General features: G+C 48.9%; 5 protein-coding genes across 7 annotated transcripts; 2 read left to right on the plus strand and 3 right to left on the minus strand.

Moving 5' to 3' along the window:
* Positions 1 to 310: 310 nt before the first annotated feature.
* LOC6528064 (5-hydroxytryptamine receptor) lies at positions 311 to 6,261 on the minus strand. Of its 2 annotated transcripts, XM_002089095.3 has the most exons (6): positions 5,968 to 6,261; positions 5,822 to 5,914; positions 3,035 to 3,645; positions 2,268 to 2,944; positions 1,804 to 2,057; positions 311 to 1,741 (listed from the first exon to the last, which is right to left on the minus strand). In XM_002089095.3, exons 3-6 carry the CDS (start codon positions 3,485 to 3,487, stop codon positions 1,488 to 1,490), a joined length of 1,638 nt encoding a protein of 545 aa, XP_002089131.1. In that variant the 5' UTR covers positions 3,488 to 3,645; positions 5,822 to 5,914; positions 5,968 to 6,261; the 3' UTR covers positions 311 to 1,487. The 2 variants fall into 2 exon arrangements, with proteins under 2 accessions (XP_002089131.1, XP_039226523.1); XM_039370589.1 differs by having other exon boundaries at positions 5,822 to 6,261.
* A 406-nt stretch (positions 6,262 to 6,667) lies between these two features.
* Positions 6,668 to 9,753, minus strand: LOC6528065 (protein RCC2 homolog). Its single transcript, XM_015198992.3, has 4 exons — positions 9,631 to 9,753; positions 8,528 to 8,930; positions 7,887 to 8,468; positions 6,668 to 7,821 (listed from the first exon to the last, which is right to left on the minus strand). Exons 2-4 carry the CDS (start codon positions 8,870 to 8,872, stop codon positions 7,285 to 7,287), a joined length of 1,464 nt encoding a protein of 487 aa, XP_015054478.1. The 5' UTR covers positions 8,873 to 8,930; positions 9,631 to 9,753; the 3' UTR covers positions 6,668 to 7,284.
* Positions 9,754 to 10,056: 303 nt separating this feature from the next.
* On the minus strand, positions 10,057 to 11,810 carry LOC6528066 (sesquipedalian-1). Of its 2 annotated transcripts, XR_005560106.1 has the most exons (5): positions 11,669 to 11,810; positions 11,267 to 11,602; positions 10,984 to 11,202; positions 10,671 to 10,749; positions 10,334 to 10,475 (listed from the first exon to the last, which is right to left on the minus strand). XR_005560106.1 is itself a non-coding variant. In XM_002089097.4 (4 exons), the coding sequence occupies exons 1-4, from the start codon at positions 11,727 to 11,729 to the stop codon at positions 10,201 to 10,203; spliced, it is 891 nt and encodes a 296-aa protein (XP_002089133.1). In that variant the 5' UTR covers positions 11,730 to 11,810; the 3' UTR covers positions 10,057 to 10,200. The 2 variants fall into 2 exon arrangements, 1 of the variants encoding a protein (XP_002089133.1); XM_002089097.4 differs by lacking the exon at positions 10,671 to 10,749 and having other exon boundaries at positions 10,057 to 10,475.
* A 156-nt stretch (positions 11,811 to 11,966) lies between these two features.
* On the plus strand, positions 11,967 to 12,570 carry LOC6528067. Its single transcript, XM_002089098.4, has one exon. The coding sequence runs from the start codon at positions 11,967 to 11,969 to the stop codon at positions 12,495 to 12,497; it is 531 nt and encodes a 176-aa protein (XP_002089134.1). The 3' UTR covers positions 12,498 to 12,570.
* On the plus strand, positions 12,555 to 13,945 carry LOC6528068 (protein slowmo). The gene is made up of 2 exons (XM_002089099.4): positions 12,555 to 12,692; positions 12,812 to 13,945. The coding sequence occupies exon 2, from the start codon at positions 12,894 to 12,896 to the stop codon at positions 13,539 to 13,541; it is 648 nt and encodes a 215-aa protein (XP_002089135.1). The 5' UTR covers positions 12,555 to 12,692; positions 12,812 to 12,893; the 3' UTR covers positions 13,542 to 13,945.
* Positions 13,946 to 14,170: the final 225 nt, after the last annotated feature.

The raw sequence follows: 14,170 nt of genomic DNA on the forward strand, positions 1-14,170 counted from the left end.
AAACACCATTCAGTTCCCACAATTCGCCGTGTCAGCATTATGCAACACCTTGATGTGAAGTCATTTAAATATCCACTTATGAATTATTAATGCAACGGTTCATGATGATCGGCAAAGGTATGAAAGCCAGGCGGCATGCCTGATAATGTAATTATAATTACAGAATCACCAATAACCAATAACCGATTAATACACGTTAAGTTGGGCTGGTAATCATTAGTTCGGTAAGTTAATGGGCGATTTAGATGTCTAGCCTCCACATATTTTAAAAGTCCACCCGACAATCGTATGTAAGTAATAACACAATGAATGAAGTACTAGATAGCATATTTATAGTATTTTCATAGTTTCTCTGTTTTCGATGACGATTTTGTAAAGTACAAAACGATGGTTATTTAAAGTTAGCTTAAGGTTTATAGCCACTAATTCCAAGGCGATAACAACAGCTGCTGCTTCAGATGGCTCTAAACAAGGTACTCCAAAGATAGAACCAAAAACCAGGGGGAGTAAGGAGAGAGTCGCTCGCAGGGGAGCATGTACAAAAGTTTGGCAAATTAGAAATGCGGTGGCCACTGAATGGAGTGAAATGAAACCCGATCCAGAGTCCGATCCTTTGGGGGGCTCTGGCATCTGAAACGCGAATATTTCCAGCAGCTTGAATTGCACTATACACCGTGTTCAGTTTACTGAACGATATTAAAAATGGTTAGAAAAAGTGTATAAAGAATTAAGTCGAAGAATATGTATACAATACTAATTGTTATCATTTTGTTTTTGCTCACATTTACATTCATTTTTTTAGTTATTCACTTGTTAGTTATTATTTGTATGTAGTCGCATATGTATATAATTATTAATGTTTCGTTAGGTATGCATTCGAGTTTACGTTTAAATCGTTTAAAAGTTTTAGATCGAGTTTTAGTTTAGTTTGATTCGTTTTCCGTTTGTTTAACTTGGCTTAAAGCGTTCACTTATTGCTTATCTATGAGAAGGAACATAGTACAATATTTCAGCTTAAAAGACTAAACAACAATTCGAACAAGTCACTAGAAGGGTTTCGTTATTTTTGTATTTTTTTCCATGTTTTTTTTTTTCACTTGCTTTCGTTACCAGTGCTCCTCGTTATAGGCAAGAGTTGCCGCAGGACTCCGGTGTCCTTATTGCATAGCTTCAGGCGCACAACATCGTGTAAATAAGCGTCGACTAACACTGCTATTTAAGGTAGTATGTACTCTATATATGTAGCAAGTATCTTTCGTGTTATGCAATTGTTGCGTAGAGCTTTTGAAAAACATCTAGATAGTTTCGTTCGGTTGGGTTGAAGTTCGGTTTCGGAGTTCGGTAGTAGAGGGTCGTGGGGTCATCGGTACTAGGGGGTTCGGAGTGGGTGGTTAGAGGTTAGGGGTTAGGGGGTAGGTAAAAAATATACTATATATGCGTGTATATAAATGTGTATATATGTATATCAAGTTTAGCTTAGTATCACACTAGTAGAGATAATGCGAAGAGGCCTGAGCTCTATACTGTTTCGGTGTCAGCTTGATCAGCTTGGGGTTGAAGGCCCCCAGTGCCGCCTCGTTGGTGGACGAGGGAGGCGGCGGGGCGGTGTGCGTCCGGAAGCGCGACCTCAGGAAGTTCTGCATGGAGCGCAGGCGGATGATGGGCGCGCAGGGAGATTGTCGAAGCGAATTGTGGTTGAGCGCCCAGTAGATCACCGGACTGATGGCCGAGTAGAAGTAGCCTGCAAGAGGAGTGGTCAGTGGTAAGGCCCCATACGGAATCGGATTGGGATTCTGGACTCACCTAGCAGGAGGCTGAAGTAAACGGAGGTCTGACTGCACTGCTGATTGCTGCCGAAGTTCTTGTAGAAGATGCAGAAGACGTGCGGTGACCAGCAGGCAATGAAGATCACTGCCGAGGCGATGAGCATGTTGGCCAGGTGCCTTCGCGACCGCAGCGTGGAGGTCTGGGGCAGTGGGATGCCGGGTGTCGCTGGTCCCCTGCCTGCTCGGTTGATGCGCTGTCGCTGCGAGTGGGCGCGAATCTCCCTCATGGCCCTAAAGGGGTATTCAAGTTAGCTCACTTTATTTTGCAAACTTAAATTAACTTTCACAATATGATAATGGTCGTTTTCATAGAACAGAATATATTCTGATTAAAATCAACGGGACGTATGAGTAACATAAACATCTAGCTTGTGACAATATCAAGCATACGCCCTGTCAACCAAAGCTTTGGTAATACTTTCGAAAATATTTATGACTCACCTGGGCGATATGGGATTGCTAGAGCGGTAGGAGCCCGGTTCGAGGGCCGATCCGGCGGAGCCTGGCTGGCGCGGCTGCAGGGTGTGCAGCTGGATGTCTCCTGGACTGACGGCCATGGGACCGCCGCCGGGGCCCGTGCCGTTCCCGTTCGAGGTGTCGTCCGCCGTGGTGCCCCCACCGCAGGCCGCCTGCTGGGCGTTGGGGCAGCCCGTCACGATCACCATGTGGGTCTGGCGCCGCAGGATGGGAATGGGCAGGGGCAGCTCGCCGTGGGCAGCCCGAGCCGTCAGCGACAGGGCGCAGAGCTTGCGTCGGACGCCGTAGTGGTTGAGCAGCACGCCAATGCCTGGCAGCACGAACACAGCGATGGTGTGAAAGATGATGAAGGACATGAACATGGCGTTGGCGCCCAGGTCAGAGGTGCAACTGATGCTGACCGGATTCGGCGTGGTGTTCGCCGCCCCACCGCCCTTGACCACCATCGACTTGGCGATGATCTTGTAGGCAAACAGGAAGGGAGTGCTGATGGCCGCCGAGGCGAACCAGGAGAACAGCGCCAGGGAGACGTGCAAGTAGCGCCGCTGCCGGAGCTGCGCCAATCGCGGATGCTTGACTGTGGCGTAGCGGTCCAGCGAGAGCATGAAAAACGAAATAGTGCTGGCCGAAACGGGCATGACCTGGACATCGTAGGGTATATTTAGTTATTTCGCAAACTTTAACTTGCCTTAGAAGAAATACTTATTGCTTTTAAAACCCAATTAACTCACCTGAACGTAGTGTATGACCTTGCACAGCACCAAGGGCAGCGAGCGCGTCCGGCGATTCATCGCTAGATTGAGGAGCGTGACCGGAGCAGAGATGCCGGTGACCAGGAGATCGGCAATGCAGACGGCCAGCAGTAGCGGGTTGCGCAGGCGCACCGAGGAGGCGGAGCAGAGGGTCAGAACCAGCGTGGAGTTGCCAACGACGCCTCCGAATACCACCAGGCCATAGCTGACCGCAAGCAGGAGCAGCGTCAGCGGGGTAATGGAGTGCGCCGAGTCCACGTCATACGGATTGTCCAGACTGAAGTTGCCATAGTCGTAGTCCGCGGGAAGCTGGCTGGGCTCCTGGAGGGCGAGGTGCAGCTCCGCGGAGTCCAGGCCAAGGTCATAAGTGGGCTCCGGATGATGGCGCCGGTACGAGTTCTCCCACCACTGCTGCAGATTGTCTCTGTTCATGCTTTCGATCCCGCGCCAGAATCCCTTGCCGGCTCTGATGCTCCTGCCAGGTGTTGTGCCTGTGCCTGTGTCTGTCGCCGTGTCCTGGTCCGTACTCTTTTGGGGCGATCTTCGATGACGAGGCGCTTGCCTGGTCGCCTCATTTCATACTAAAGGAGCTGCCGTGCGGCGGGCAACAATGGAAGGTAGCAAAAGTAACAAAATGCCATCATCATCAGTCTTTTTGTCTGCCAACAAGGACACTTCTCCCACACAAACACCCACATCACCCACATCCCCCACAAGCACAATCACATGCCCGCCCCGTTGACACTGACACTTATGCAATGCGGGCACGAGTACGAATGCGAACAAGGCGCACTTAGAGATTACTGATGCTCTTCCTTCCGGGCGCCACCCACCGCCGCCCACTTCCACCCATCGGCAGCGAAATGAATGGCCACGCAACCTTGCACTTTGTGCACTCGACAAGCCACCACAAGGTCCGCACTACGCCCTTCGCCCTCTGCCCTCCTATTCCGGCCAGAATCAGAGACGCTGTTTCTGTTCTCGCCAGGGGCGAATGGTTCGAAACCTTTTCGGGGATTTCCCCAATCAGGGATGCAATGTGGAGCTTTGGGGCAACCGAAATCAATTTATTACTGAGCAGCAATTAGTCGCAGATTAAAAGTGTGTACCGTGTTTATAATAGAGTATGTGGGAAGGGGTCCTTTGTTGGCTATTCCTATGCGGTAATCCATATGTTTTGCATGGTATGGCAGTAATTATGAAAAGAGCGTTAACGTTTTTAACCGCTATGATTTAAGTATAACATAAATTGCATGTCCTAGTTCTATGGTATGCATGGGTGAAATTAAACCCCCCCTCCAGCGCCCTCCACTGGCAATTGGTTCAGATGAGGGCTGCCACTGCCATCGCTGCGCCGCTGACGTTAAGCCCCATCGAGGAAGCTTGTCTGGGAAAGTTTTCGCTTAATTGCGCGGGAAAGCCGAACAAACAAGTCCTTGCTCGGTGGGTTTTTAAAGGACGTCACCTGCAGTTGAAGCCCCACGAACACACTTCTTCACCTTTAACAACAACAGACATGTTTTGCTATAAAAGTTACACCGGGAGAAAAGTACCCACCTACACACGCAGAAGATGTGGAAACATATTTACTAAGTACATATGTCTAGGGAGCGTGGTTTTAACCCAACTCATTTTTTAGATCCTAGTTCTCATCCAACTTTATTCTATATCGATTCCCAGAGCATTTTGTGTTGATCTTTGTTTATATTTAGGTCACGCCCCCACAAAAAATATTTGGTGGTGTAGCAAATCGGGCGGAATAATTTTGCAAGTCACAAATTAGCATATTCGACTGCTGACGCCTTTTGGGTAGGCGCTGATTTCGAAGGCTCTCGACTTGGGGCTTCTCTCTCTACATTTGCTGTTTTGCTGGCAAGCGGATTGCGGCGATCCCAGAACTAAACGAATTGTGTATGTATTAATTTGCGTCACTCAAACGTCAGCAACAAGCTCAAAAGGTGACAAAAGCCAGGACGAAAGAGGGTGGGAGCTGGATTAGGGGGCAGCAGGATGGCCGTCAGGAGAGCCAATGAGGTGAGCGAGAGAAAGCGATGATGACGAGATTTGCCATTGTTGTTGCTGCCGATATGAAAAGTGTCCGCCACAGGTGACTTAATGTGGCGCAAGCAGATACGACACACACACACACAAACCCACAGACGGGGATGGGCGGAGCGGGGGTCCTGTCCTGGCCGAGGCGCAGGATACACAGCCACAGCTACAGGCACATCCACTTCCCTGCGCCTTGCCTTGTCTTGCCTTTCCTTTGGCTTTAACGTCAGCCAGCCCGTAGCTTTTTGTCTGTCTTTATTGATTTCAGCAGCTTTTATATTCGTATTAGGCGGACGGACGGACGGATGGGGATGAGGATGAGGATGGTCGGTGGTTGCCGGGGGTCCTTGCCCAGGCTTCTTGTTCGTTGGCCTATTCGTGACCGCCACAATGGCCAGCAAACAAGTCTTTGTATCTGCGCGATGAGGAATAATTATACAAGGAATTTATAGTCCTTTTTTACGAAATTCCCTCCTTAATTTTCGGCTCCATTTGCTGAATGGTTTTCGGGCAGGACACTTTCTAATTAGTTTCGCAGGCGACGCAATCACACACCCACCGCCGAAAAAAAGGACACCATAACTAATGAAACAACAGCGAAAAATAATGTTGCACACACACACACACTCACACATGCATATGCATACGCTCGCAAACAAACCAACACATGTGCATAAACAAGGATGCCCCCACTGCGTATACGTAATGACCTACCGTGTTATCCTTAGCGAAGTGTAGTGTGGCATTTGTTGCTGATCCTGCTGCTGCTTGATGTTGTGCTGCGGTGCTTTATTTGTGTGGAAGGCACTGTAATTTACAGTTAGATCTTTGTTGCTCCGCCGTTTCAATTCATGTATTACATTTAGCGAATATGTATTTCGTGTGCAGAATGACTCGTCGTACGCCGTACACTTGTAAAAACGCTTTAAAAACTCCTCGAACTATTTTGTTGATATTGTCAAATGTGCGCGCGTGTTTGTGTGTGTGTGTGTCTGTGTGCGTGTGTGTGTGTGTGCGGTCGGTGTTTGTATGTATGAGTGTCGGGTGGGGTGGGGGCGAAAAAAAGGTAAAATGAAACTCAAGGCGCGACGTGCAGGGACTGTTCCTCAGCGGCGCACATTACTCGACAGGACCACGGCGGAAGACTGTGTCAGGGAAAAATCCGCCGGAGCTCCGGCCGCCAAAGTCGCACTGCGAAGTCAAGAGTACTCGCGCGCGAGAGAGCAACAAGAGAGAGAGAGCGAGAGACAGTGAGAGAGCTTTGCGCCAGAGCTTTCCGCACGCTTACTTTCGCTTTCAGGCGGCAGGACATCAGGACTCAAGGCTGATACTGGGACTGGGCCTGGGAACTCAGTGGGTACAGGTCAGAAATCGGGGGATACCGCCAAACATCCCTCGACGCACTGACCTACAGCTACCCCAGTGAGGCTAATCCTTGATTCCAATTTGTTATTAGATTCGCAACCCAGGCCGCAGTCTACAGTCAAACCTCCATAGAGATTGCTGTGCAAACTTTAATCATGTTTGGCAAGAATCTGAAATCATTAAATGGTAAACGAGTGCAGTCTAAATACTAACATTCTCTTTATTTAAATATTCCTTTGTATAAGATTAAAATGCATGATGTACTAGTTAATAGTTGCAACTGGTATTGGATTTTTCCATGGTATACTTTTTATATGTAACCTATGCACTTAGTTCGTTAATTTACGTGTTTTTGTAGTTCTGTGGTTGCTTTTGCTCACTCTGTTCGAAATGAATGCAGAATACTGTAACTTGTTATGTGTAAATTACAAATTAAAAATTACAAATGGGTAATCATGCGTTTTATGCATCGTTTTTAAGCCTAAAGGTGGGCGGCAATAAATTATAGAAGGGGAACAGGATCAGGATGGAATAGTATCAGTTACGAGAATAAATTAGAGTTTGGAAACATAATCAACGTTTTTCCGTTTTCTGAGATTATCGTATAGTATGTAGATAGCGAGTTTAGCGTAATAATGATCTTTTAACTTATAGCATACAATTTGCTGGATTTTTGTGTTTAGTTTCACTTTCGATAAGTAGCAGCAGAGTTTCGATGATCAGTTCTCAGAATTTCCTACGTGGAGCAGTATTGTTGTTGGCAGCGGTACACGTGTTTGTAGCAGCATTTGGAAAGCCAAGCCGCACACCACCTAATCATCGATAGTGTACTCGGGCATCTTCTCGTACTTTTGCTTGGTGGCCTCGTGGGTGGTATCCACAAGCAACACCGTGTGCGAGTAACCCATGGTCACCTGAGGTATTTTAATGTTATCCAGCTTGGGGACCTCCTTGGGCACCGTCGACGACTTCTGGAACTCCCCAATGCCCAGCTCTCCGAACGTGGGCGATGCGCCCCAAGCGATCAGTGTGTCGTCGGCCGAAATCATAATCGATGTATTGGCACAGCCAATGTCGGTGATATTCCAGCCGGACAGATCCTGCACTGGCTTGGGGTACATGTTGGCCTCGCCTGTCTTCTTATTCTGTCCGAACAGGAATAGCAGGCCCAGCTCGTTGACGATCAGACTGAAAGTGGAGCCGCAAAAGACGCTTCGCCCACCCCGACCCTGTGTATCGAAAAACTTCATTAGCCGCGGTACCATTTCGTCCTTGGGCTCTGCGTGTCCGAGACGCCCGAAACCGCCAAAGCCCCAGCTGTAAACGCGCTTTTTGGAGTCGATGGCCACCTGAAGAGAAAAAACTTGACTTTAGACTTGAAACCGTCGGGAATGTATGTAGATTATCCACTTACCGTGTGGTTATTGCCGCAAGCAAAGTCCACTATCTGGACGCCATCGACTGGCGTTACATGACCCTCCTTGCTCTTCTCTATGTACAAAACGACCTTTTTGGGCGAAGTTTCGAAGTGGAATGACAGTTTGTTGGCGTTGACAAAGTACTTGGCGTCAGTATTGTGTCCCAACTGGCCGTACTCCGGCAGCCCGAATGTGTGCAAGCTACCTTTAATGTCCAGAATGACAGAGAACTCAGCTCCGCACCCGATACGAATGATCGGCGGACCTCGGTAGTTAATTGGCGTGGGCGAATAAATGTTAGCATGGGTATTTCCCACGCCGCACTGGCCGGACTTGTTTTCGCCGCAGGCGTATACGGTTCCCGTGTCGGTGAGAAACAGAGTGTGATGACGGCCGACAGCAGCTTGCACTATATTTAGCTGTTCCAGGGCCGGAATAATTGTGGGCTTCTCCGCCAACTTGATGTCCTGGCTGAGGCCCAGCTGACCACTGGGATTTCGGCCGAAGCCGAGAGCCTTGCGGTCCATGTTGATGAGAATGGTGTGTGCGGCACTGGGTCCGCTGGCCACATATCGGTACTGTGAAAGAAAAGGAAACTCAGCAATCAAGTGGACTACGACTGTGCAGAATCGCATACCTTCTCTTCCGTGAAGCGGTGGAAGCTGTACAGATTCGGTCGCACCTTCGCGACGTTCTTGCGGTCTCGCTTGCCAGTCAGGTCCCAGGTGACCATGCCTGCGACCAGCATCTGGCCTGGTGTCTTTTCCAGCGTGGCCAGCAAGTCCTCGGGAAGCTTGCTAGGCGGATCGAGGTCGTCGTGGGGAATAAGAACCTCCATCTGGTTGGCGGCCGCTGCCTGCTGTTGCACGCCGTCGTCGTCGGACTCGTCGCTGAACTCGTCCTCGTAGTCCGACTCCTTCTTCTTCGGGCGCCGCTTATTGGGACCGGCTCCGTTGCCACCTGCCTTGCGCTTGGCCGACATTTTCTCGCTACTTGGGTTGTTTGTGGACTGGACTGGGCTGGATCTCACTGCTCGGCGGCTGAAAGGGAGCAATGTAGAAGATAAGTTAAGGCCCTGAAAACCGGAACCAGACTTCGCACGCAGCAGAGCGTAGCTAGTATTGTGTTTATGTTATAATCTTCATGAACTGCTGAATACGTGAAGTCGAAGTAAACCATTTTTTTGTCATGATATTAAGCTTGGATAGACGTTAGGTTATTCTATTCGATATAGAATTAAATTTATTTATCTTGTAAAATATCAGCTTATGTACACTTTCGAAAGGGAAATTCGAGATATCACGAGCTCGGCTTCGCATAAACGCTGCACAAGCAAGCCGCTCTCGCCCGCTTGGTGGTGTGTGTTTGCTGTGCTCGCGTCTGTGTGACCCTGTGTTTGTGTGGTGGTTTTTGCACAGAAACAAAATGAAAGCCGCAGCAAGCGACGCCAACAGATATAGTGAATATTTCTAGCCTTTGATAAATGAGTTCTTGATACCCAATAAACTACGCATTTTTTGCATTGTTTTGGCTTCTGAACCAAAAAAGTTCAAGCCGAAGTTACAGAAAAGACAATGCCCGGCGCAAAATTCACCTTTAAAATGGTAGCGTCACTTTACAAACACAGAGACATTTCACGGTTTCAAAGGAACAGATAAGTTTTCTGATATGTTGTGTTCTTTCAACCATTTCGGGATGAGCCCGTTTTTTCAAATTCATTTATTTAGCGGGTGAACTTACAGTTCTGTGTGCGGCTTTATTACTTTTCACAGCAAAATTACAAACAACAACGCTAGGTTACAGAGCTGGAACATATATCGATGTCTGTTCGCGACGCGAGTATCGATGTTTCCATAAGGCATCGATATTCGATGATTTCGTTTTCCTTGGGGCCATCGATTATTTGTGTATATCGAGTTTTGTAAAATATTAATTTTTTTAGTAACATCTAAATATTTGTTTATATTTAAAATAATTGAACTTTTTCTTGAAAGTATTTTAAATTATAAAGTCGTTTGTTTTTAACCCTTAAAAATTCCGCCTTATTAGGAAATTTAAAAAATACTAATCGAATTTTGAAAATACATAATTTAACCACTCCAAGTGAAAATAAATTCCTAATTATTATTAGTTTGCCCTCTTTACTGAGTGCGTTAAACACAGAAGTGTCATGATAGTTATATCTAAAGTTTTGTTTATTCAAAAAACAAACACATGTATGGAAATTAAGCATAGTTCATTTGAAACGTATTTGATTTAGCACAAAACGGGTAATACATTGGCTTCTTGTTGGAGCAGCCCACTCCTACATCACAACTGTATGAGCGGCTGTCCCTGGCGCTCGCGGTAAGCGGACACATCTGGCATCAGTTCCCTGCGAAAGCGCTCGTGGTTGCGTGCGAACTCCTCCAGTGCTTTGACCTGCCGACGCTGGCGCTCGGCAGCGCTGATGGTGCTGTGATTGTTGTTGACCGCTCCCTGATCCCGGGCGTCGGGGTAGAAGACGCTGTTGGCGATACCAGGAGCGGGTGTGGGACGGCGCTGAGCCCTGGGCGTTCCACTGGGGCTTCCGTTTCCGTTAGCATCTGCAAGTAGAAAGTGCCTGTAGCCTGGCTTTGGGAATATGCAACAGATTTTGCAGAGAATGTCGCCCAGTGGCATTTCGCTGACTAAACAAGATTGGCTCCGAGTAAATGGCAACGATAAGCTGGCAATCGAAGCTCGGATTATACTGGGAGTATTCTGCCCTTATGTCTAACGCTTACTAACGGTAGACTCACGTTGTGATGGTGCAAAACAGCTGGGTTTTGGGGGCACAAATGCCGTATGATTGTGTTTACAGTTCCCTATGCCGTTAAACTGAAAAATTTTAGTTTTGTAACAAGCGTCTCCGTTGAAATGAACTTCTTAAAATCAGATGGATCAAGAACCACAATTTATACAGGCAAAATGATCGGTGTAATCATTCTCCATAAAAACCCAAAAAATTGTGATTCATCCGTTCAACTACTTTCTGCATATCTATACCCACAGTCAACCGCATTCTACATACATTTAAAGAGTAAATACATTAAGCAGGAATCTTGTGTATACCTTGCTGGCTCATCAATTTCTCCTGCTGCAGCCGCGCGTTGCTTGATCCGAAGTATCCGTTAATAAATGGCAGGGGTGACATGACTACCCCACCCCTCAGCGAGCTGTCTGGTGGCGGAGGAGCGGGTCTGTTGAATGGATTCGTCCGTCTGGGCGGCGGTCTGGGCTTCGCACTCTCCGAGGCACTTTGCGGTCCGTCAATGGCGCTGCCGAGCATCTCTGTGGGTTAAACGACGCGGATTAGTGAACAGGGATTATGGGATTAGGTCCAGTGCAGTCTCACTGTTTCTCGAGTCCTCCATTTCTTGCAGCTGTCGCTTCAGCTCGGCGAGGATGATGCGCTTGTACTCGTAGCCGGCGCAGGTAAGCGCCTTCATCCACGTCTCCATGCTCTCCTGGTTGTCGGCGGCGAGGATGTAGGTGCGGTTGCCGTTGAAGGCGATCTCGAAACAGTAGTTATCCACCTCGTTGGACAGCTCAATGGTGCAGCCCTCGACAATAATGAGCCCCAGGGGCTCCTTGTCCAAGCGCGACTCGAAGTAGAAGAGCAGGTTGCCCTTCAGCACAAAGTAGCGGCGTTGGAAGGCCTTGTTGACCTCGCCCCGTTTGTTGAGGAAGCCTGCAAGGCGTTTCGGGGATTATGGGATTATGATTATTAATAGACGAGCGAAAAGGCTCGGTATACCTTCCATGTCAAAGGGCGGCGTTCTCGCAAACACGTACAGGTTCTTCTCGTTGATCTTCATGGCTGCACTGTCTCGGGATGCATTCGAAGCAAAAGTGAATATTGGTGTCCTATTTCTTTCTCTCGCCTCTTATTATTGTGATGAACAGGTAAAAAAATGCAAATCGAGAAACAATTGACGCTGCGCGAACAGCTGATGGCCAGTGCTGCCACACCTCCGCCGGTTATCGATTGCTGTATGCGGAATTTCTTCTTGTCGATCTGATAGCAAACACAAACAAAGTTTGAATCCTGCGAAATGTCGTACCTACTCACGGAAATAGCGCTGGAGATGCTGGGCTACAAGTTCTACGATACCAATGGCACCTTCCACCTGACCAACTTTCAAAACAACTCGACGCTCAGCGAATTGCATCCGGATGAGCCCTCGCTGGCGGAGTTCATTGAACAAACAAATCAGGAGCCGGAGCAGCAGCAGCAGCAGGAGCTGCACACGCTGGCGGTAAGAGAGGGGGCGGACCTGGATGCCTCAACCATTCCCGAGTCGCGCAATCCGAGACGCACGCCGGCCAAGGCGCTGGCCAAAATAATGGACTACGAGAGCGAGAAGATAGTCAACCAGATCAGCACTCGTCTGGAGCGTTCGGTGGCACGTCGGGCGGCGGCGGACAGCGACGAACAGCTGGCAGAGATCATCGACGAGGAGAGGAAGTTAATCGCGTCGGATGCCGCTGTAATGCATAAGTTTCGCGAATTCGTGCAGAGCCGCCTGCAGCGATTGGACAAGCTGCCCTACGAAAAATACGCACGCACTTTCGGGCCGGAATAGGTTGCTGCCGTGCAATGGCAGAGTGAAACCATTAGATTGTTTAGTAAATAAATTAATAAATAAGTTACCGAAACAGGGTGCTTGCTGCACTTGCTTTTTTCGCACCAGTGTGTCCACTCCATGCGCATGCACTCCCCAGCGATAGCGCTGTGTATCGGAGCCAGTGTCATCTCTAGCAGCACAGCACGAGTAAAGGTCAGCTCTCGTAACTTGTCTCGGAAATATTCAATAATTTCGAGATTGCCGTCAAAATTCGTGCCGTGTACTTCAGCTAACGCTACCCCCGTTTCATTCCATTCCGTCTGCCCCCGCAGGCTCAGGTCAGCCCACATCTCGGCTGCCCATTTAGGATACACAGCCCGACATCCCGACGGTGACGACAACGGCGCTTGCATAATGAAAATCTGGACATCGGAGCACATATTCAACCACCCTTGGGAGACGGTCACGCAGGCGGCGTGGCGCAAGTACCCTAACCCGATGACGCCCTCCATCATTGGCACGGACGTGGTCGAGCGCCGTGTGGTGGACGGTGTGCTGCACACGCATCGCCTGGTCCAGTCCAAGTGGTACTTCCCCAAGTGGACGCACGCGCTGATCGGCACGGCCAAGACTTGTTTCGCCAGCGAGCGCTCCACAGTGGATCCGGAGCGCAAGCAGATGGTGCTGAAGACAAACAACCTCACCTTCTGCCGCAACATCAGCGTGGACGAGGTGCTCTACTATGAACCGCATCCGTCGGACGCTAGCAAGACGCTGCTCAAGCAGGAGGCCACAGTGACCGTCTTCGGTGTGCCGCTGTCCCACTACATGGAGGACCTGCTCACCTCGACCATTAGCACAAATGCGGGCAAGGGACGCCAGGGCCTGGAGTGGGTGATTGGGCTGATAAACACGGAGGTCAAGGGCATCGCCCGCGGCACCGACGAACTTCTGCACAACACACGGCGCTCCATCGACGAGGTGACGGAGAGCGCGCGGAAAAGCATGGACGAGATCAGTTCGCAGGCCGCCAAGGCGGCGAAGGCGATGCACATTACGTAGGTGGCGACGAGGCGACAGTGCAAGGTCGCGCGGGGGCTGTTCAGTAGTGAATTATTTAGATGGCGTTCGGTCGCCGTTTTAGTACAACTAATTAATCGATGGCAAGATGGACATCTAGCAACACGTGGGACAGCAAACACTTTCTTCTATTCTCAAGCCATTCAATGCATATATTTTATAATAATAACTCCCTTTCGAACGACCCGGCTATTATATTAGTCATCTCTGCTGGCCGACGGCCGATAAGAAGTCCCCGAATGGCAGAACTGGAGGGAGCTCACGCTAGTGCTGGCCCCCATTTATGCAGATCAATATACCTAAAGTACATAGTCAATGTAAGCTTTGTAAACCGCCGCAGATTTCGAAGAACGAGAGGAGCAATTAAACGACATATTTGCCTACGACCAGCCAGTGTCAAGTTCAATTGTTTAATTTTAATTCGCCGCACACATGTACTGCGCCTTTTGCATTTGTATTGCGTTCAGAACTGCAACTGCAGCGATGCATTCAAGCATTCTGTGTATAAATAAAACCCAAGAAAGCCGATTTGTGGGTTTTTTTATACATACGCGATTGGCGATTTTGGCGGCTGTTTCATTCGCATATCACTAAGAGCACACGTGCCTAGA

This window comes from Drosophila yakuba, chromosome 2L, assembly GCF_016746365.2.
Source record: "Drosophila yakuba strain Tai18E2 chromosome 2L, Prin_Dyak_Tai18E2_2.1, whole genome shotgun sequence".
Classification (NCBI taxonomy): domain Eukaryota; kingdom Metazoa; phylum Arthropoda; class Insecta; order Diptera; family Drosophilidae; genus Drosophila; species Drosophila yakuba.

Excerpts from the sequence above, each read along its gene's own strand:
- LOC6528065 (XM_015198992.3), bottom strand. The coding sequence starts at position 8,872 with ATGTCGGCCAAGCGCAAGGCAGGTGGCAACGGAGCCGGTCCCAATAAG. Across the intron at positions 8,469-8,527 it reads ACCGCTTCACGGAAGAGAAG|TACCGATATGTGGCCAGCGG; the intron begins GTATGCGATTCT and ends TTTCTTTCACAG. Across the intron at positions 7,822-7,886 it reads CTTGCGGCAATAACCACACG|GTGGCCATCGACTCCAAAAA; the intron begins GTAAGTGGATAA and ends TTTTCTCTTCAG.
- LOC6528066 (XM_002089097.4), bottom strand. The coding sequence starts at position 11,729 with ATGAAGATCAACGAGAAGAACCTGTACGTGTTTGCGAGAACGCCGCCC. Across the intron at positions 11,603-11,668 it reads GCCGCCCTTTGACATGGAAG|GCTTCCTCAACAAACGGGGC; the intron begins GTATACCGAGCC and ends AACGCCTTGCAG. Across the intron at positions 11,203-11,266 it reads AATGGAGGACTCGAGAAACA|AGATGCTCGGCAGCGCCATT; the intron begins GTGAGACTGCAC and ends TTTAACCCACAG.
- LOC6528068 (XM_002089099.4), top strand. The coding sequence starts at position 12,894 with ATGAAAATCTGGACATCGGAGCACATATTCAACCACCCTTGGGAGACG.
- LOC6528064 (XM_002089095.3), bottom strand. The coding sequence starts at position 3,487 with ATGAACAGAGACAATCTGCAGCAGTGGTGGGAGAACTCGTACCGGCGC. Across the intron at positions 2,945-3,034 it reads AGGTCATACACTACGTTCAG|GTCATGCCCGTTTCGGCCAG; the intron begins GTGAGTTAATTG and ends TACGATGTCCAG. Across the intron at positions 2,058-2,267 it reads AGCAATCCCATATCGCCCAG|GGCCATGAGGGAGATTCGCG; the intron begins GTGAGTCATAAA and ends ATACCCCTTTAG.
- LOC6528067 (XM_002089098.4), top strand. The coding sequence starts at position 11,967 with ATGTCGTACCTACTCACGGAAATAGCGCTGGAGATGCTGGGCTACAAG.